This window comes from Rhinatrema bivittatum, chromosome 3 (assembly GCF_901001135.1).
Source record: "Rhinatrema bivittatum chromosome 3, aRhiBiv1.1, whole genome shotgun sequence".
Lineage (NCBI taxonomy): Eukaryota > Metazoa > Chordata > Amphibia > Gymnophiona > Rhinatrematidae > Rhinatrema > Rhinatrema bivittatum.
Window position 1 is genome coordinate 445,213,135 of NC_042617.1, and position 21,917 is coordinate 445,235,051.

A 21,917-nucleotide genomic window follows, 5' to 3' on the forward strand; every position below is an offset into this window, starting at 1 on the left:
TGGCAGAAGCTCAATGACACCATAGGAAAAAGAATGCGGAGCATGGTTGGTGCCCTGTGGCCACCGGTAGGCGGCACCATCAGTAATCGACCGCAAGCAACGAGAAAACTTACCATGGTGCCTGACAATAACCCCGAAAAGCACAGAGGGACCAGACGGGACTTGGGAAGGATGGAAGAATGGTTTTCCACACAAAAAGAGTAAGAGTTCCACAGTTGCGAGGCTACAGCGTCGTGGAAAAAGAGAGGCTGAAGAGGGTCCCTGAGTGGATGCGTGGATGGTGGCATGCTGGGCATGCTCAGTGTCTGTCAAAGCCTCTAGAAACTTTGTTAAACGTTTTCCGTGCCAGGTTCCATCTGTTGTCATCACCCAGTTTGAGGACTACCATCCTGCTTGTCCTAGGAGAAGCTGTTGAATTAAGGATCACAGTTTAAGGCTCAATGAGATAGATTCAGAAACATCAGAAAATATTTTGTCAAGGGTGGTGGATGCAGGCAATCCCCTCCCCAGAGGAAGTAGTGGAGATCTAAGATGGTAACAGAATTCAAGAAAGCATGGGATAAACATAGAAAGTCCCCCTCTATTGGAAAGAAGATGAAAACAAAATTCTAGAGTACTACGCATGCGGTACTGATTTAACCCGAAATCACACTGAAATGATTGTGTTGTACTTTCAAGAAAGGAACAGGGATAGCATGCATAGTTCAACAGTTACAATCCTAAACCAAAAGTATAGTGGTGACCTGCAGAAAAAGCAGAGTTGCTTACCTGTAACAGGTGTTCTCCTAGGAAAGCAGGATGTTAGGTCCTCTCAGATGGGTATCAGCATCAGATGGGACCCAGCACGGAAAACGTTTGTCAAAGTTCTAGAACTTTGACTGGCACATTGAGCATGCCTAGCATGCCACTATCCGCGCATCCACGCGGGGTCCCTCTTCAGTCTCGTAACATAGAATTCACGAGCTAAAAAATAAAATAAAACGCAGGAGAACTCAGGTCCGTGGGGTGGCGGGTGGGTTTCCTGAGGATTAACATCCTTCTGCTTAAGAGAACACCTGTTTCAGGTAAGCAACTCTGCTTTCTCCTAGGACAAGCAGGATGGTAGTCCTCACAGATCAGTGAATACCAAGCTACTGGCTGCTCCCCGATACAATAATGACCAACAGCCCCTAACTGGGTGCCAACGGGCACAAGAAACTATGGTGTTGGTAACAGGAGGCGGCAGCCTGGTCCCAAACAATGGGCCTCAGGTAGGGAGAGTTGGGTTTAAGCCTGGAAGAAGTTGCAAAGGATAGATTCGCCGAAGCTACTGTCTTGCCGACCATCCTTGTCCAAGCAGTAGTGGGCAGCAAACGTGTATAGAAAACTCCATGTCGCAGCCTTGAAGATTTCAGCAATGGGAACCACCCATAAGTGGACCACTGATGCCACCATGGCTCTCACAGAGTGAGCTTTAACATGGGCTCCAAGTTGAAGGCCCACTTGTGCATAGCAGAAGGAGATAGAATCCGCTAGCCAATTGGACAGGTTTGCTTGCCCACCGCAACTCCCAATCGATTCCTGTCGAAAGATATGAAGAGCTAACTGGACTGCCTTTGCCTGCTGTGCATTCTAGATAGAAAGCTAAGGTCCTCTTGCAATCAAACGTGTGTAGAGTCCTTTCGCCCTGGTGTGAATGGGGCCTTGGGAAAAAGGTGGGCAGAATGATGGACTGATTGAAGTGAAAATCAGTCACTACCTTAGGCAGGAACTTGAGGTGCATATGCAGGACTACCCTATCATGAAAGAATTTCGTGTAGGGTGGATACATAACCAAGGCCTGATTGTCACCAGGAAGAGAACACTCCAGGTGAGGAACTTCAGATAACAGGAGTGCATAGGCTCAAAAGGATCTCGCATGAGCCACGCCAATACCATGTTGAGGACCCAGGTCACAAGAGGAGGCCGGAAGGGGGCTTCAGTTGAATCAGACCCCACATAAACCGACCTATGGGCTGCACAGAGATGGGCACGCTAGCAACACCCTGATGGTAGGCACGGATGGCTCTCAGGTAGACCCTGACGGAGGTAGTTTTCAGCCCAGTTTCAGAGAGGTGCAATATAGTCCAGTAACTTTGGAGTGGGACAGGCAAAGGGATCGAAGCCAAGCTCCTCGCATCAGTTGGAGAACCCTCCTCCATTTCAATTGTTAAGACTTCCTGGTGGAAGGCTTCCTGGAAGCTACCAGCACCTGGGACATGGCGTCAGAGAGGTCCAGGGGCTACAAGACTAGGCGCACAACATCTAGAACGACAAGGCCAATGCCTGGAGGTCTGGAAAGTGCAGTCCCACCAGGACAGGGAGACCTGCAGAGGTGTCGTGATGTAAACATGAGCCTCGAGGTCCTGGGACACCTGTTGCCATTGCAACTGCAATGTCCACTGCACCCTGTGATTGCAGAGGTGGGCCAGCGGGTTGACGTGGACAGACACAGCCACGTGGCGCAAAAGACGAAGCAGCAGATGAGCAGGACCTGTTGTCAGCTGTGGACCAAGCTTGCCAGTGATGACAGGGCAAGCGCTCGATCGCGCAGCAGAAACACCTTGGCCTGGATTGTGTCAGTCTAGCACCTATGAAGTCCAGATGGGGCGATGGGTAGAGGTGGGTCTTAGGGTAACGGATGACAAAACCCCAGAGATTGTAGCACCTGGATGTCAGACTTAAAGAATGAAGCAACCCCGTTGGGAGTTGCTTTTCACTAGCCAGTTGTCCAAATAGGGAAACACATGTACCCCCTGACGCCTGAGGTGCGCCCCCACCACTGTCAGGCACTTGGTGAAGACTCAACGGGCTGAAGCCAAGCCAAATGGCAGACTCGATACTAAAAGAGAGCTTTTCCCTCCACAAAGCAAGAATACTTTTTGTGACCAGGGAAGATCGCGATGTGGGCAGAGGCATCCTTCAGGTCGAGGGTGCAGAGCCAGTCACCTCTTCTGAGGAGTGGGATCAGGGTGCCCAGAGAGACCATTTTGAACTTCTCCCTCTGAAGGAATTTGTTCAAAGCTCTGAGATTGAGAATACGGCATAGGCCCCCCAGTTCTCTTTGGTATCAGGAAATACCTTGAATAGAACCTTCGGCCCTACTGGTGGAAGAGAATGGGTTCTATCGCTCCTGCCATTAGAAGGGTGGAGAGCTCTGTCACAAGTATTTCCTGCGGAGTGGACGAACCACATGATGGGCAAGGGGGAAGTCTGCAAGGTCATCCCTGAAATTTAGCTGATACCCCTGAGAACCCACCGCTTCCAACATCACGAGGGACCAGCGGTGGGCAAAGTGAAGCAGCCTGCCCCCAATTGGAGGGCAAGATGCCAGGGGTATGGCGAACTGACTCACACTCCCTTTCTCCCAGTCAAAGTCCCGTGACAGAGCTCTACTGTGGGGCTGGCTGAGGCCTGGGGGTCTGCTGCTGGCGGGAACAACCCCTGGAACCAGCGCAAGGTGTGCAAGCTCGTGGGGTTGGACAGTATTTCCTCTGTCGATAGAAGGATTTCCTTGAGTTTTGTCACTAGGAGTTCCTGATTGAGGATGGTGGATCATAAGCTCTAGCCGACAACATTTGAAGGGTCTCATGGTGATCCTTCAATTGGGCTACCGCATCACTGACATTATCCCCGAAGAGATTCTCTCCTGTGCGGGGCAGATCAGCCAGCTTTTCCTGGACTTCCAGCCAGAGATCAGAGGCGCTGAGCCAGGCCATCCAGCGGGCGCCAATGCCCACTGCCACCACTCTTGTCGCTTGTCGAAAACATCATAGGTGGACCTCACCTTGTGTTTTCCTGTCTCTAGACCCTGCTGTACTATGGCCGAGAAAGGCAGTTGCTTTCCTATAAAAGGTGTTCTCCTAGGACAACAGGATGTTAGTCCTCACTAATGGGTATCATCATCAGATGGAGCCCGGCACAGAAAACTTTTGTCAAAGTTTCTAGAAGCTTTAACCGGCACACTGAGCATGCCCAGCATGCCACTATCCGCACATCCACACAAAGTCCCCCTTCAGTCTCTTAACATAGAAAAATACGAGTGAAAAAATAAAATAATAAAATGAAGGAGAAAACCAATTCCATGGGTTGGCGGGCGGGTTACCAGAAGACTAACATCCTGCTGTCCTAGAAGAACACCTGTTACAGGTAAGCAACTGCTCTTTCTCCTAAGACAAGCAGGATGGTAGTCCTTACAGATGGGTGAATACCAAGCTCCAGGCGGTTTCTGGCAGCAACCCAGGCCAACAGGTACCGAACAAGGTGCCAATGGGCACAAACGCAACTGAGGTACTGTTGGATGGTGGGGAAACAGCTTGGTTCCATCTTTCAGGGGGTTCTGGAAGAGATTGCATGGAAGAGATTGCATAGAAAAGATTGGCTGAAACTACCATCTTGTCGTCAATCCTTGTCTAAGCAGTAATGGGTAGCAGACTTGTGTAGGGAGCTCCATGTCACAGCCCTGCAGATTTTGACAATGGGGACTGCCCGTAAGTGGGACACAGATGCCGCCATAGCCCTCACAGAGTGAGCTTTAACTCTGCTGTCTAGATGTAGACCTGATTGTGTATAACAGAATGAGATGCAGTCTGCTAGCCAGTTGGATACTGTCTGTTTGCCCACTGCAACCTCCATTCTGTTCTTATCAAAAGAAATGAAGAGTTGGGTGAACTGTCTATGGCCTGATGAGTGTTCCAAAAAGAAGGCTAGAGCCCTTTTGCAATTCAACGTATGCAGAGCCTGTTCTCCTTTGTGGGAGTGAGACTTTGGAAAAAAGATGGGCAACACAATGGATTGATTGATGTGAAATCAGTCATGATGTTTGGCAGGAACTTAGGATGCGTATGCAGGACCACAGGATCATGCAAGAATTTCATTTAGGTTGGGTACATAATCAAGACCTGAAGCTCACTTACCTAAAAACTGAAGTAACTGCCACCAGGAAAAGGCCTTTCCAGGTGAGAAATTTCAGCTCACAGAAGCGCCTAGGCTCAAAAGGAGGACACATGAGCCACGTCAAGATGATGTTGAGATCCCAGGAGACAACAGGGGGCCACAGAGGGGGGCCTTAGCTGAATCAGGCCCCTCATAAAGGGACCTACTATGGGCTGAACTGAGATGGGTACGTCAGCTATCCCACTATGGTAAGCACTGACCACACTCAAATGGACCCCGACCAAGGTGGTTTTGAATCCAGTCTCAGAAAGGTGCCACAGGTAACTGAGAAATCTTGGCACTGGGCTGAGAACCTCTTCCTCTTCAAGTAGTAAGACTTCCTGGTGGAAGGTTTTCTGGAGGCCACCTGGGACATGTTATCCGAAAGGTTCAGGCGCTGAAGGACTAGGCACTCAACACCCAAGCCCGGAGATTAGGATAGCTTAGTGTACCCCACTCCTGAGTTATCAGGACGGGCGCAGTTCCCAGGCTGATGGGAGTCCTTATCGACAGATCTTGGAGGAGAGGGAACCAGACTTGCCTGGGCCAGTACGGCACCAGTAGAATTTTGGTCCTCTGGTCCTATTGGAGCTTCAGGAGAGTCTTCATGAGAAGCAGAATCAGAGGATACGCATAGAGGAGACTTGTGCCCCAATGGAGGGCAAAGGCATTGGAGGCTGGGCGTCCTTTCATCATGAAGAGTGAGCAGAAGTTGCTCACCTTGTAATTGTAGGGGGAGGTGAAGAGATTTGCATCCGGAGTTCCCCACAAATGGAAAATCTGGCTGTTACTGCCGGATTTAAGGACCACTCATGCAGCTGCAAAGTGAACTTGCCCTATCACGAAGCGGAGGTACTTCCTGTGTCTCAGAAGGATGGAAATCTGAGGATAGGCATCTTTGAGATCAAGGGAAAAGAGCCAGTCTCCTCTCCCTGAGGAATGGTATCAGAATGCCCAGAGAGACCATCTTGAACTTTTCCTTGTGGAGAAATTTGTTCATGGCCCTGAGATTGAGAATGGGGTGAAGGCCTCAGTTCTCTTTGGAATCATGAAATACTACGAATAAAACCCCTGCCTTTGCTGACGGGAAATGGTTTCTACTGCTCCCGCTGTTATAAGGGTGGAGAGTTTCATTAGAAGTATATCCTGTGGGACGGACAAACTCCACGATGGACATGGGGGAAAGTCTGTTGGGACTTCTTTGAAGTTTAGAGAATACCCCTAGCAAATGATAGTGAGGATCCACTGGTCCAATGTGATGAGTTGCCAGTGGAGGGTGAAGCCAAGGAGCCTGCCCCCCACTGGGGGATTGTGTGACAGGGGTACGACGCACTGACTTATGCTCCCTCGCCTCCAGTCAAAAGCCCATAGCCGGGGGCCTGCTGGGGCACTGGCTGGGCCCTGGGAGTTTGCTTTTGACGGGGGCGAGCTCTAGAACCAGCTCAGGATGTGCGAGTCTGGGCGGCTGGAGGATAATACTTCTGCTGCCGATAAAAGGACTTCCTGGAACTCGGTCGGGAAGATTTCCTGGCAGAGGGTGGTGGATCAGAAGCAGTAGCGGATAGCTGTTGAAGGTTTTCATGGTGATCCTTCAGCTGGGCTACCGCGTCCCTGACCTTATTCCCAAAGAGATTTTCCCCCATACAAGGGAGGTCAGCCAACTTCTCTTGGACTTCTGGATGAAGGTCGGAAGCATAGAGCCAGGCCATCCTACGGGTGACATTGCCCACAGCGGCCACCTGAGCGGCTGTCTCAAAAACATCATAGGTGGATCTCACCTCGTGTTTTCCAGCTTCCAGGCTCTGTTGTACAACAGCAAAGAATGACTCCTGTTGCTGTTGCTGCTGCTGCAGTCATTCTGCAAGTTCTTGGACCTGTTTCCACATGTTCTGGTTGTACTGGGTCATGTATAACTGATAAGAGGTGATACGGGCGATGAGCATAGCACCCCGAAAGACCTTTTTACCCAAGGCATCTAGCTCCTGATGTTCTCGCCTTGGGCGGCGGGAGTGGGATGGAGGAAAAGGTGCAGGGATGCTTGGCCTTTTTGAAAGCGGACTCCACCACCACAGATTGGCGGGGGAGATGGCATTTCTCATAACCTAAGGTCTGCTGCACTAGGTAAGTGGCATCTGCCTTCCAGTTCACCGGAGAAATTGATATCGGGTGTTCCCACATCCTAAGGAGAAGATCCTTAAAGATGTTGTGGATAGCAACAGTCACTATCTCCTTAGGTGCACTGACGAACTGGAGAACTTCCAGCATTTTATGTCGTACATCCTCCTCAGTTAGGAGTTAGAAGGGAGTGGCTTCGGCCATGGCCTTCACAAACCCCGCAGAGAGGTCTTCCGGGGGGAGACCGACGCCTTTCCTTTGGTGGCGAAGGTTCTGAGAGGAGGTCACCAGAGTCTTCAGAGGAAGACTCGGAGGATTAAACTCTCCATGTATCATACGGGCCCCTCCTATTCGCTTAAGTCCCCTGGGCGCCTGCGTGGATGAGGCCTATCCAAGCCTTTTCGGTCTGGGCACCGAGGACTCCTGGATCTGCATGAGGATGGGGCCTCCTCGCCACGGAGCCTCTTCAGTGGTGGCACGGCAATCACCAGGGCCACACTGGAATCTGAGCCATGCGCTGATGGTGACCAGTGGCGATGCTTTCAGGGTTTCCCTTGGTGCTCGATCTGGTCCGTCCCTGGCACCGAGGAAGCAGAGAAAACCAATGTCCAAGAGAGCATCGAGAGTGGTGAGGGCCAATCACCGGCTCCCCGACCCTTAGAAGAAGCTGCCGGGGCGTAGAGAGGGACAGCGTATCCAGCAGTTTCCCCCTACCTCCGGGTGTCGGGGACTCAGGCTGGATTAGATGGAGTTGACTTTTTGGGGCCAAAAGGTTTCGCCATCTTGTCAAGATGAGCACAACGGCCCTTGGGAGTCATTTGATAACACAGCTGACACCCTCTGACATCATGTGATGCCCCCAGGTAAAGGATGCAAACCTCATGCGGGTCAGTAATGGACATAGTCCACGGGCACTGGGGGCATTGGTGAAAACTGGACAATGCCATGAAAACAAGCCGGCGAGTGGTTGATGGTCAGCGGTCACAGAGAAGCATGCCGTCAAGAATCTACCCCGAAAAAGGTTGAATGGTAAAAATAACCTACTGCGCCAAAGGGACACAGTCTGGAGGAAGGGGGACCTGCGAAGAATGAGAGAAAAATTGCTTAAAAGCTGGAAAAAGGAGTATAAATTGAGCTCCAAGCATCGCGAGGCAACTGCACTGCAGAAAAAGAGACTGAAGGGGGACCTCGTGTGGATGCGCGTATAGTGGCATACAGGGCATGCTCAGCGTGCCAGTCAAAGCTTCTAGAAACTTTGACAAAAGATTTCCATGCTTGGATCCATCTGATGATGTCTCCCATCTGTGAGGGCTACCAGCTTGCTTATCTCAGGAGAACACATCTTGTTGCTGCTGTGGAAGATGTTCTGACAGCTCCTGGACCTGCTTCCACAGGTTCCGGTTGTACTGGGTCATATATAATTGGTAGGAGGCGATACCAGCGATGAGCATAGTGCCCTGATACCCCTTTTCTACCTACAGCATCCAGCGCCCTGTGATCCTGACCCGAAGGGGCAGAGGCGAGGGTGCGGGAGCGCTTGGCTTTTTTGAGAATGGACTCCACCACAACCGACTGATGAGGGAGGTGGCGCCTCTCAAACCCCAAAGGCTGCTGAACCAAGTAGATGGCATCTGCCTTCCTGTTAACAGGAAAACCTGACACCGGATGTTCCCAAATCCTCAGGAGAAGTTACTTAAAGATATCATGGTCTGGGACAGCCACTATCTCTTTTGGGGCATCAATGAACTGGAGGTCTTCCAGTATTTTATGTCGAGCATCCTCCTCTGTGAGGAGCTGAAATAGGATGGCTTCAGCCATGACCCAGATAAAGCCCGCAAAAGGAAAGATCCTCTGGGGGAGACCTATGCCTCTCATCTGGCAGAGAAGGCTCCGAAAGGGGATCACCCGAGTCCTCAGAAAAAGACTCAGAGGTATCTCCCCAGGGGTCATAGGGGCCTCCTTCTTCACTAAGGTCCATTGGGGGGACCTACATGGATGGGCCCTGTCCATACTCCTCTGTCTGGGCACTGATGACCTTGAGGGCGGCAAAGGCACCAATGACAGTGAGGTCCCCAACAGCCCAGGAAAGAGATTGGGAAACTCTGGTCATGGGACAAGTGGTCCCAAATTTGCCGATGGTTAGGGTGACTCTTCCTCTTCGGAGGAACCAATAATGGAAATCGTTTTGTAGGGCAGTATTGGTGGCCGCTGGGGAACAGATGGTCCCTCTAGCACTGGTTGCATTGAAAGGACACCGGGTAGGATGTCCAAACGCTATAGTAGGGGCACCAAAAGAAACGCTGCAGGTTCTGGCACCAGTATGGGGGCCAGTTCGATACCCCACAGGGCTCAGAGCACCGCCTTCTGAACTCTGCAGTCCATCTCCTCCTGGAAGTCTGGTGAAGTTAGAATTGATGGAGAAGAAGGACGAGGCGTCACTAGGGTCTCCTCGGAGCCCCGAAGAGGCTCGGTGCCCGGTACCGATATCGGTGGGGAATGCCTAGGATTCCCAGGTCTAATAGAGGACAGGACAATGCCTCCTCTCCCCAGGGTCACTTCGGTGGCAGCATGGTGGCCGCTGATGCAGCATCAGATCCGGGGCTGTGTGTTGCTGGTGATTGGTGACTGTTTGCGGCGGTACTCGGCCCGGTGTTTCCCTGGTGCTGAGGACATTGAAGAACCCGATGACTTGGACTGTGACTTCGGACATGGCCTATCTCCGGCTCCTCTCTCACGAGAGCAGCTTGCTGGGGGAGTAGAAAGGGACGGTGTATCCAACAGTTCCCCTCGGCCTCTAGGAGTCAACGCCCCCAATGCTGGAGTGTTTTAGATCCAAAAACTTTTACATCTTATACAGCCGGGCATGATGGCCCTTGGGGGTCATCTGATCACACAGATGACACCCACGGACATCGTGTGATGCCCCCAGGCAGAGGATACAAACCTTACGTGGATCAATAATTGACATGGTCTGCGGGCACTGGGGGTATCGTCAAAAACCGGATGATGCCATAAAAAAACAGCAGTGAGCGATGATGGCCAGCGGCCACCGAGGAGCGACACTCCTGGAAATGATCGCAATGAAGGGGGAAAAAAAAGTACCTACCATGCCACTGGATGACACTGACTGGAGAAGAGGGGACCTGGCGCAGGAAAAAAGTCGAAAAACGACCAGGAACACTTCTTTAGAAAAAAGGAAGAGCAGAGCTCTAAAACCACAAGGGAACTACTTCTCGGAAAGACTGAAGAGGGACCATGCGTGGACGAGCGGATAGTGGCATGCTGGACATGATCAGTGTGCCAGACAAAGTTCTAGAAAATTTGAGAAAAGTTTTCCGTGCCGGGCTCCATCTGATGATGTCACCCATCTTTGAGGACTATCATCCTGCTTTTCCTAGGAGAACAGCAGTTACAACCCTAAACACTTTGCTGTGCACACTAGATTACTCCTGGGGGAATTCTGCACACAAAAACTTAAAATTCTGCAAACTTTATATTGGTCAAAACAACACTTTAAATGACAGTCTAAGTAATTACATTTTAAATTAACACAGAAAAAAGTTGTTACTTAGAGATGAAGAATTTTAAATATTTCGAGCAGAATTTCCCTAAAAATTCACTTTAAGAGTGTCCCCTTCCTCTCGCTCTTCCTACTCCCCTGGCCACTTTGCCCTCTCAGGCCCCAACTCCTCCACCTGCCAGTATCTCTCCCCTCCACCTGTAGACCCAAACCCTTCTACTCCATCGCCAGCCCCAGAGTTTGACCGAGTTCTCAGTACTGCCCCTCCCACTCTCAGAAACATGCTCCCTCTCTCTAGTACACATACACACACCCTCATACAGGCTCCCTCACTCTCTCGCGCACACACATTCCCTCATACAGGGTCCCTCTCCCTTGCATACACACCCACATAAGCTCCCTTTCTCTCTCACACATACATCCTCACACAAACTACTTACGTTTCTCTCTCATGCACCCCTTCACACAGGCTCTCTCTCACACATACACAATCCCTTCATACAGGCTAGCACCCTCACATATACACAATCCCTTTTTCATACACCCGTGCTCCCAATCTCTCACACACATACACACTCCTTTACAATCTCCTCATATAGGCTCCCTCTCCCCTCCCCTGCTCTCACACCCCCTCCCCTCCTCACACCCCTCCCCTTTCTCATATTCACTCCCATTGGGGCCTTCATCTTCGCTGCAAACGGCACATCAGGGTCTTCATCATCGCTATGAGCAAAGCGCGTCCTGCAGCACATGGGGGACTTCATCTTCACCGTGACCGGCGCCAGGGCCTTCCTTCATCTTCTCACACACTGTTCACTGCATGCAGGGGTCTCCTCTGCCATTTTCTGCCCGGGGGGGGGGGGGGGGGATTCTGCACAAATTCTGCGCTCTGCAGTAGTGCAGAATTCCCCCAGGACTAACTAGATGGACCATTTCAGTCTTCTTCTGTCATTATTCACTAAGTTACTATGGTTTATTGCCTTCTTGACCTGCAGAATATTTTGGTTTTAAAGACTGGAGCACCTTCATCCCAAACAACTTTTAAGTAACGCATTCTATTCTTTCTTAAGCACTCATACATTTTTTGCAAATCATAGAAACATAACAGCAGAAAAAGACCACATGACCTATCTAGTCTGCCTAACCACACCAATTGTTCAGCTCTACAATCCTTACTCCTTCAGAGATTCCGTCTTATGTTTTCTTGAATTCCAATACTATCCTTCACCACCTCGACTGGGAAGCTGGGCCAAACATACACCACCCTTTCTGTAACAAAATATTTCATTAGTTTAAACCCTTTCACCTTCATTCCATGATCCCTTGTTCCAGAGTCTCCTTTTCATTGAAAGAGGTCTGCCTCTTGTGCATTTATTGCTTGGAGGTATCACTTGTTTGGTTTTTGGGCACTAATATGATGGATATCTGGTTTGCAAATATTTAACACAAAGTATGATAATGATTTTATTGATATCTAACTCACATGGGAAACAACACTATTCAGCATGAGACATGATAATCAGAAAACAAGAGTAGTTCTATAATGTGTTGTCAAGCTTTTGGGAGCAGCTGCAAGTACCTCCCTAAAAAAAACGTCTGTTGTGGCTGCCTCACTATGCCTTTTAACTTATGCCAGTGGCATTATACCCTGCTGGCAGGAAGATCCACGGTCGCTCAGAGGAATGATGTACTGGTGGGGGTTCCCATCCTTGTTAGCAAGACAACCCCGTGGAGGTGGTGAGCAGCACAGCAGAATGACATGCTGGTGGGATTCCTAATACCCGCCAGCAAGACAATCCCGCGGTGCAGAGGAATAACATGCTGATGGTGTTTCCCCTCCTCGCCAGCATGAAGATGACCTGCATGGCATCTGAACATGAAATGGTGGCAGGGTTCCCATACCCTACCAGCAAGACTTATGTGGCTGCTCCTAATGATGACATGCCATAGGAGGAAGAAAAAGTGAGGAGGTGAATCAAAAGGGAGAAATATTTAGGGGATGTGAATGAGGAGGTGTCACATTTGGTGGCTCACAAGACGATGCTGAAAGCCACTGCACTCACTCCTGACCCCGACTCACTTTGCAACAGGACACCACCATTGTCTGCCAATCCCAGCGGTTCTCTAGGCACACATGCACCCGTCACCAGCTTAAAAGGCCAGCGGCGGGAAAGGGCCATGTCACCCTGACATCACCACCGGCCTAGGCTTACACAAGGCCTCTTCAGACTACTCTCTGTGCCTCAGCGACAGATCCCCTGGTGTTTCTTGAGTCTAAGTAAATGTTGCTTGTTGTGGTAATCCTTGCCTTGCCTTGTTCCCTTGCCTGTTTCCATACCTGTCTGTCTTGTCTTGTTTGTTCTTGCCTCGTCTGTACCTTGTCCTTGCCTGGGTTGTGCCCTGTCTTGTCTGTCTTGTTCCTTATTCTCTTGGCTTGACTTCCTGGATTTTGGCCCTGGACCCAGACCCTCCTTGACAGCTGCCTGGACTTGGCTTTTTACCTTGGATCTGCCCTTGCTCTGTCTGCCACATAGCCTGATCTCTGTTTCCACTATCTGCTGCCTGCCTCGACCCCTGGCCTGTCACTCATCTCTATTGTCTGCTGTTGGCCTTGGCCTATGCACTCCATGGACTCTCACCTTTGGGCTGCCCTAGGGACCCACCTAAGACCTGCCGGCCCGCCAGAACCCAAGGGCTCAACCTATGGGGGAGGCAGCTGGTATAATCGAAGATCCAGCCAATCCTGCCACAGGGCATCTCCGCCAGCTGTTGTTGTGGGCCTAGTGGGCTTACTCGCTAGGCAGCACCATCCTCACCAGAGCACTAAACGTCTATTCTTCCTACGAGGATCACAGGAGATAAGGGAAGGAAAGCAGATGGGAGGGAAGGGGAGTGAATGAGTGGGAAGATAAGGGATGAGTAACAGAGGGAAGAAAATGGAAGAGGGTGAGTCAAAAAGGAGATAAAGGAACAGGAGTGGGAGTGAGAGGTAAAGGGAGTGAGGGATAAAGAGAGAGTGACTGAGGGGGAACAGAAGGAGTATGAATGGAAAGAAGGAAAGAAGGGAGTGAGTCAAAAGGGAAATAAGAGGACAGGGGTTGTGAATGAGTAGAGGAGGGTAGGAGTGAATTAGTGGGAAAGGGATCAGTGAAAGAGCGTGTGAGAGAGAATACATGTATTTGTGTGAGAGAGCACATGTACATGTGTGTGAGAGAGCACATATGTATGTGAGTGTGTTAAAGACCAAGCAGGTGCATGAGAGAGAGCACACGTGTATGTTTGGGACAAGGAGAAAGAGCATGCGTATGTGTGAACTTGTATGTGGGTGTGAGAGAGTGAGCCTGTGTGAATGAGTGAATGTGTGTGATTGAGCATGTGTGAGAGAAGAAAGTTTGTGCTTCACCTTCTCTCCCCCGTGGCATAACCATGGGTAAACCTGGGTGGGCATTAGCCCACCCACTTAGCATTTCCCGGCAGCCGGAGAAGAGAGGCCCTGGCACAGGTCACCCGCAAACAGGCCAAGCATTGCCAAGTGTGCATACCCAGCGGAGCAACAGTCGAAGCTGAGAGGAGGCCCATGAGGCCATGGGTGGACCCCATCCTACCAGCAGTCAAGAAAGAAGAGGTCACGGGTAGATCTCATCCCATCGGCGGCCAAGAAGAGAATCCTGCTATAGAGAGCCCGTCTGACTTTTCCTCCTTGTCTGCCGGCCCTACAGAATTCCAAACTCTTGCGGCAAGTGTGTGCTCTATGCTGATTTCGCGATGCATGAGATCAGCATAGAGGAAGTGCTAGGCACAAGAGTTTTGTATAGCACAGAGGCTGGCACATGAGGAGGAACAGCAGAATGGGCTCCCCATTTTGCTCCCGAAGGGGAGATGGCCTGGGTTTTGCGTTTGTCAGTGAATGGGAGCCTGCCATGCAGTGGGAATGGGAAGGCATGAAAGTGAGCCTGCCGGGGAGGGGGGGGGGGGGGGGGGGGAGAAGCGTGAATGGGAGCCTACTTGGGGGTGAGTGTGAATACGAGCCTACCGCGTGTGCCACTGGAGACCCTGCTACTAAATGTCCCCAAAAAGGGGATCTGGTTCCGCTCAGGAACTAAGTAATTTTAATATGGACAGAGTCCTACTCCAGTTGTTGTCTCTGCTATGGTTTCTTGGTTGAAATTATATCCTAACCGTGAAGCTGCTGGTATTCTGAAGGATGGTTTTCGAATCCCGAATGGTGGTAATCTAGAGGGTTCCAATTTGGGTTTAGTAGGCAAGTTGGAGGAGGTGTAGTGTTACCAGGAGTCTGGCAAGTTCTCAGCTTTCTAGGAATTTTATCACAGATGCTCTCTGTCACTTCTTTGGAAACCCTGACCTATCCACCCCTATTCCCAGCATTTCCAATCACCGAAAGGGCCAGACTCCAAGTGGGAACCCTCCACCTTGGCCTCCTCAGTGATTTGACCTGGGCTATGCCTTGGGTGGGGGCACGCTCACCTCAGGCAGCAGATTACCTTAAGCCACCCCTAACATCAGTGTGCATCAATGTACCAAATATGACAATATTTTTAAATGAGAATAATAAAGAAAAACAATTAGAAATTATGTGTTACAGTGTGGTTGTATAAGTAGCAACCAGCTCTTTCTTGGAAAAAAAAAATCTTGATTTTTAGTTGTTTTACTTTGTTTCTTTTTTGAGTACAAATGGATAACAATCATGAATGGATTTCTAAATCTGACCGGTCTACACAAGATTCTGCATTTCAGAAGGGAAGACATAAATAAGTTGTAAATGATATCTTTTTATTATACTAACAATACATTTTTGACTAGCTTTCAAATGGCATATGCTTTTTCTTCAGGTCACTGCAATAATTTTGGCATGACCTCATGATGGGAGTAGAACTTTCTCAAGCTGGTCAGAAGGTGTTACGTTTGTTTTGGCATAACCTATCGCTTTCAACTTGAGTTGGTAATCACATTACTTTTATCAAAGGCTAAAATCTTCTAAGTTATAAATCAATTATAGAAAAGAAAATCTTTTGTCTTTTTTTTTTAAGCCCTTTCCTGTTTTTTTTCCCCCAATGTGCAGCTTGCTAACCTATGAAAAAGAAAGTGGAATAATCAACCAATTAAAACATAAAATTTTGTAAAAATCAAAACTAGTGCATCAGACTACAGGCTTTCATTAAATGCAAGCAGTACCATTCTGATTCCGGAGAAAAGGCTGAACACAAATTCATACCAATGGCTTAACACTAGAAAAGGAGGTGGACTAGCACTCCTTTTATAGTCTTAAAGACTTAATTCCTCAAATGCTGAAAAGGAAACATACCTGAAAATCTTTTTCTACCAGAAAATACCTTAACTCTAAATAGTCATTTTTTTCTTTACCAGCCATAAACCTAAAGTCTCTGTAGTACATAGAAATACAATTAAAAGAAGAAAGTAGAGTTAATAATTCCGCAATCAGCTTCAACAGAAATTAGAACCATCAGGTACCAAAAACCTAAACCACATAATATTTTAAATTAGTATTCCTGAAGTATAGATCATATACATGCAACACCATCAAACTGCAAATCTCCCAGCAAAACTGGAGGTAAGAAGGATCTGACTAAGTTGGGAGTTCCTCCAAGTGGTTTTCAGGATGACCAAAACATGCGCATTTCCCCCCATACACAGATCAAATGCATGCAGATCTATCTTATGAATATTCATTGTGGATATCCTGAAAACCAAACTTGTTGGCGGAGGTCGAAAGACTAGGATTGGGAACTACGATGGAGGTGAAAAAAATTACAAATGACATCCAATCATCATTCTCCACAAGCAAGCACTTTTGCAGTACATGCATCTGTCTGCTTGTTCAAAGCTTACATTCTTGCACTGGAATGATTACATGAAGCTTTCAATCAGTTCCAGTGAATATTCAAGCAAAAAGACAACATTCTAAAGTTACATGTGTATATGGAATCTGAAAGGATGACATGGGCTCCAAATGTACTCATTTATGAAATGCAGCAAAACCCCCAAAACAAACCAACCATCAACCACCACCTTTGTAGCAATTAGTAAAAAAAAAAAAAAATGTAAATGAGGTGTACAAAGAAATAAAAAGAGTTGCAATAAAGTCTACCTAATAGCAAGAGTCCTTTGGGAAGGCGTCAATTCTTCTTCTTTTCGAAACATTCCTGGAGAAGAAAAAAAAAGTGTTTTTTTTTCATCAGGAAAAACAAAATGCAAGTTGAAAACAGATGTTTGAAGGTAGAGTAAGAACATGTTTCACAGTTATGAACAAGCTGAATCAGAGAAGCCATCCAAAGTTGCATAATTTGTGTGAAACAGTTTGCAGTCCCCTTAAGGCAGTGGTTCTCAACCCTGTCCTGGGGACCCCCCCAGCCAGTCGGGTTTTCAGGATATCCACAATGAATATGCATGAGAGAAAATTTGCATATACTGCCTCCATAACATGCAAATTTTCTCTCATGCATATTCATTGTGGATATCCTGAAAACCCGACTGGCTGGGGGGGTCCCCAGGACAGGGTTGAGAACCACTGCCTTAAGGAGTTAAAAAAAAGATCAAATAAAAGGGACTCAACTGTAGGAGTAATTTAAAACTGTAAATACATTACAGGCAATCATTTTGTGTTAATTTAGCATACAACTATTCTCCATCGTCATTCACTGAAGTAACAGTAACACATACCTGGTATGATATTGATACTACAAAATAGTCATCTGGCATATGGTGTTTAAAGAGCCATGGATTAGATGGCCTTGCATATCTTGGAAAATTATGTTAAATTCTCTTTTTGCAGGCTTTTAGAAAAGTCCCTGCTTTGAATACTGCAATGCTCGATTAGCCTCATTTCAATAAGCATGAGCCTCACTATCCCATGGGCAGAGCAATTTTCAAAAGCCATCTACCCATGTAATAGGCCTAATTTTTGCAAGGGAAAGGGACTTTCCAAAAATTGCCCACCCTGTATGCATTGGCCATCTGTACTTTTGTGATGGCATTTGGTCAAGGGGGGCAAAAACATGTTTAAGTTTGTATTTTCCAAACAATGTGCTTTGTTTTCAGAGAAAAATGATCTGAAAAAAAAGCATGAGCAAATTTCTGCAGGTTCTTTTCACCTAGGTATTTTTCAAAGGGAAAATTATGTACCGTATATATGTTCCCTTTGAAAACTGGTGCAAAACCCACAAGTAAAAGTACCCACAGACTGCATCAAAGCACACAGCATTGAATATTGTACCGTAAAGATGCATAGAATCACCTTCATGTTAGCAAAATCTGGAATTGGGGACGATGAAACATACTAATCTTAGCACAAAGGGCAGGCAAAAAGTCAAAACTGCTTGTCCACATTTCAATCACTACAGTCTCATTTTAACCTCTTCAAACACAATCACATGCCACAACTCCATAGGAATCAGTCAGGGAAAATAATAAACTAAAAACAGAGATATATAATTAAGGGCGGACAAATTTATTTTAGGTTTATTATAAACTTACAAAGAAGGTTCAGCTTTAGTTTGGGAAGACCCATGTAGATGTAAAAATATATTGGAATGCTATCTCATCTGTATTACACACACTGCTTCTCTTCACTCGAATAAACACATCAAAGAGGACCATTCCCTTCACAGATGACAAGTTTCATTTTCTAATCCTCCTCTTCCAGAAAAGGGTGCCGTAACATTTCTGAACTGCACAATACAGAACAAATTATTCAAAGGTGACAGAGAGAAGGGAGGGGGGCAGACTGGGGGAAGAGTGATCATCTGGATAGGATAGGCATCCTATCACGTCACACCGAGGAAGAGAATTATCCTGCAGTCTCTTACATACTTGTTGCAGGCATTCTGCAATATTGGGGAGAATAAGAATAACCAAAAAAGAAACAGACTTGTATGAAAAAAAACAAAAAACTAAAGCTCACAGCCCCCAGCTGTAAATGTAGATTCTGAGGCAAGAGTTTGAAATTGTACTTTGCATTTGCATATTAAATAATATAAATTAGCATTTTACTTTATAAGAATAATTTCATTTTCTGACATTTCTTCTATGTCCAAATTAATTTATTTGGCTCTCTTGAGGGACACAAGATCTTATTATTTATTTTAATTTTTGTATCTGCTTTCATATTCAAAGACCAATCAACAATAAAATACAAACATCATAAATAAAACCAAAATAAAATGAAACAAAATAATCATAACATTACATTTAGTAAATATTCCTCTCATAGCTATTAGTTACATTGACTACCAAGTTATATATATCGCCTGTTTCTGAATTGCAGTTCGCTAAGTTATATGTAAAGCCTGTTGCTGAATTGTTGTTCGCTGTAAACCGATTAGATGTTCCAAACGATTATCAGTATATAAAAACATTAAATAAATAAATAATAAATAAATAAATTTATTCAGTCCAAAAACCTCAAAACATACTTTGCCACAACTGATATAACCCATTTAATCTACTTACAACTGAGAAAAATGCCAGGAAGGGAAGAAGGGGATAGAGAACATAGGTAAAGGGATCTGAGGTATGGGGAAAGAGAGGGATCTTGAAGGAAGAAGGGCAGAGGGATAGGAGATGGAAGGGGATCGAGGTGCAAAGCAAGGGAATGATGGGAGGAGTCAGGGGGCAGGGAGGAGAAAATTAAGAACATGCCATACTGGGTCAGACCAAGGGTCCATCAAGCCCAGCATCCTGTTTCCAACAGCGGCCAATCCAGGCCATAAGAACCTGGCAAGTACCCCAAAACAGTCTATTCCATGTTACCACTGCTAATGGCAGTGGCTATTCTCTAAGTGAACTTAATAGCAGGTAATGGACTTCTCCTCCAAGAACTTATCCAATCCTTTTTTAAACACAGCTATACTAACTGCACTAACCACATCCTCTGGCAACAAATTCCAGAGTTTAATTGTGCTTTGAGAGAAAAAGAACTTTCTCTGATTAGTTTTAAATGTGCCCCATGCTAACTTCATGGAGTGCCCCCTAGTCTTTCTATTATCCGAAAGAGTAAATAACCGATTCACATCTACCCGTTCTAGACCTCTCATGATTTTAAACATCTCTATCATATCCCCCCCTCAGCCGTCTCTTCTCCAAGCTGAAAAGTCCTAACCTCTTTAGTCTTTCCTCATAGGAGAGCTGTTCCATTCCCCTTATCATTTTGGTAGCCCTTCTCTGTACCTTCTCCATCGCATAGTAACTAGGAACTCAATAAAACTAAGATGAAGGCAGCAGTCCAGCAGCAAAAGGGGGGCTTTTCAGTCTTTTGCATTGAGTGTCACATGTATGATTTTTTACCTGCCGGTGAGAGATTGTATGTGTGCACTCGGTGCAAACAGCTCCTGGCTCTCAGGGAACAAGTCCGATCTCTGGAGGCTAGAGTAGCAGACTTGGAGGAGCTGAGGCAGACAGAGAGGTACATTGATGAGACCTTGGAGAAGAGATGGCTGAGGGGGGATATGATAGAGGTCCTTAAGATCATGAGAGGTCTAGAATGGGTAGATGTGAATCGGTTATTTACTCTTTCAGATAATAGAAAGATTAGGGGGCACTCCATGAAGTTAGCATGTGGCACATTTAAAACTAATCGGAGAAAGTTCTTTTTCACTCAACGCACAATTAAACTCTGGAATTTGTTGCCAGAGGATGTGGTTAGTGCAGTTAGTATAGCTGTGTTTAAAAAAGGATTGGATAAGTTCTTGGAGGAGAAGTCCATTACCTGCCATTAATTAAGTTGACTTAGAAAATAGCCACTGAAATTACAAGCAACAGTAACATGGAATAAACTTAGTTTTTGGGTACTTGCCAGGTTCTTATAGCCTGGATTGGCCACTGTTGGAAACAGGATGCTGGGCTTGATGGACCCTTGGTCTGACCCAGTATGGCATGTTCTTATAATAGCCAAGTCCCAAATCCAGTCTGGCAGTCCCAGTGCTGCCTTGGATCAGAAAGGTCTCCCAGTAGGAGAACATCACTCTGGTGTAGCAGGAAGTTATCCTGTAGCAAAGGCCTCTCTCTAGGTGATGTATTGTCCTCTCGCACTGAGGACAAGTCTCCCAGGGCTACTGCCCAGGAGGGAAGGGTTAGGCCGGCCATCATAGTTGGTGATTCAATTATTAGAAATGTAGATAGCAGGGTGGCTGGTGGACGTGAGGACCGCCTGGTAACTTGCCTGCCTAGTGCGAAGATGGCAGACCTCACGTGTCACCTAGATAGGATTATAGACAGTGCTGGGGAGGAGCCGGCTGTTGTGGTACATGTGGGCACCAACGTCATAGGAAAATGTGTGACAGAGGTTCTGGAAGCCAAATTTAGGAATTTAGGTAGGAACCTGAAATCCAGAACCTACAGGGTGGCACTCTCTGAAATGCTTCCTGTTCCACATGCAGGTCCCCAGAGGCAGGCAGAGCTCCAGAGTTTCAATGCGTGGATGAGATGATGGTGCAGGGAAGTTTTATAAGGAACTGGGGAAACCTTTGGGCAAGGGAGAGACTTTTCCGAAAGGATGGGCTCCACCTTAACCAGAGTGGAACCAAACTGCTGCCACTAACTTTCAAAAAGCAGATAGAGCAGCTTTTAAACTAGAACAAGGGGGAAAGCAGACAGTCACTCAGCAGTGCAAGGTTCGGAGAAATGTATCCTTGAAGGATACTAATGAAACAGGAGAGTAGGGCATCTCAACGGAGAGGTTCCAATAAAAGCAAATGTAGTCCATGTGCCTATATGTAAAAAATCAGCAATGCTAATGATTTCCGAATTATCCCTAATAACTGAAAAGCAGGTTGTTAATACAAACAAAAAACACACTTTGAAATGTCTGTATGCCAATGCTAGAAGTCTAAGAAGTAAGATGAGTGAGTTAGAGTGTACAGCAGCAAAAGATGAGATTGACATAATTGGCATCACAGAGACTTGGTGGAAGGAGGATAACCAATGGGACAGTGTTTTATCAGGGTACAAATCATATCGCAATGATAGGGAAGATCAACTTGGTGGGGGTGTGGCACTTTATGTCCGGGAGGGTATAGAGTCCAACAGGATAAAGATCATACAAGAGACTAAATGCTTAGTAGAATCTATATTTTTATTTTTTTTATTTTATTTTTTTATTTATTGTTTTTGTTATACCGAGTTTCATGACAGGCATCACATCAACCCGGTTTACAATTAACAAAGTGTGAAAGGCATAACGTAGCGTAATAACAATATTCTCAATAAAACCTTGAACTTTAAATACAGGGAATCAGAAAAGGATGTGAGAAAGTTACAAAAAACAGGGAAAATTAACTTGGAACTGGAAGAGGGG

General features: G+C 46.9%; 1 protein-coding gene across 2 annotated transcripts in view; it reads right to left on the minus strand.

Moving 5' to 3' along the window:
* Positions 1 to 21,917, minus strand: part of MBOAT2 (membrane bound O-acyltransferase domain containing 2) — a 625,362-nt gene that overhangs the window by 93,541 nt on the left and 509,904 nt on the right. For both annotated transcript variants that reach the window (XM_029595828.1, XM_029595829.1), the window contains one exon: positions 16,716 to 16,770. In XM_029595828.1, coding sequence (XP_029451688.1) covers positions 16,716 to 16,770 — 55 coding nt within the window. The remainder of the gene's footprint in view (positions 1 to 16,715; positions 16,771 to 21,917) is intronic.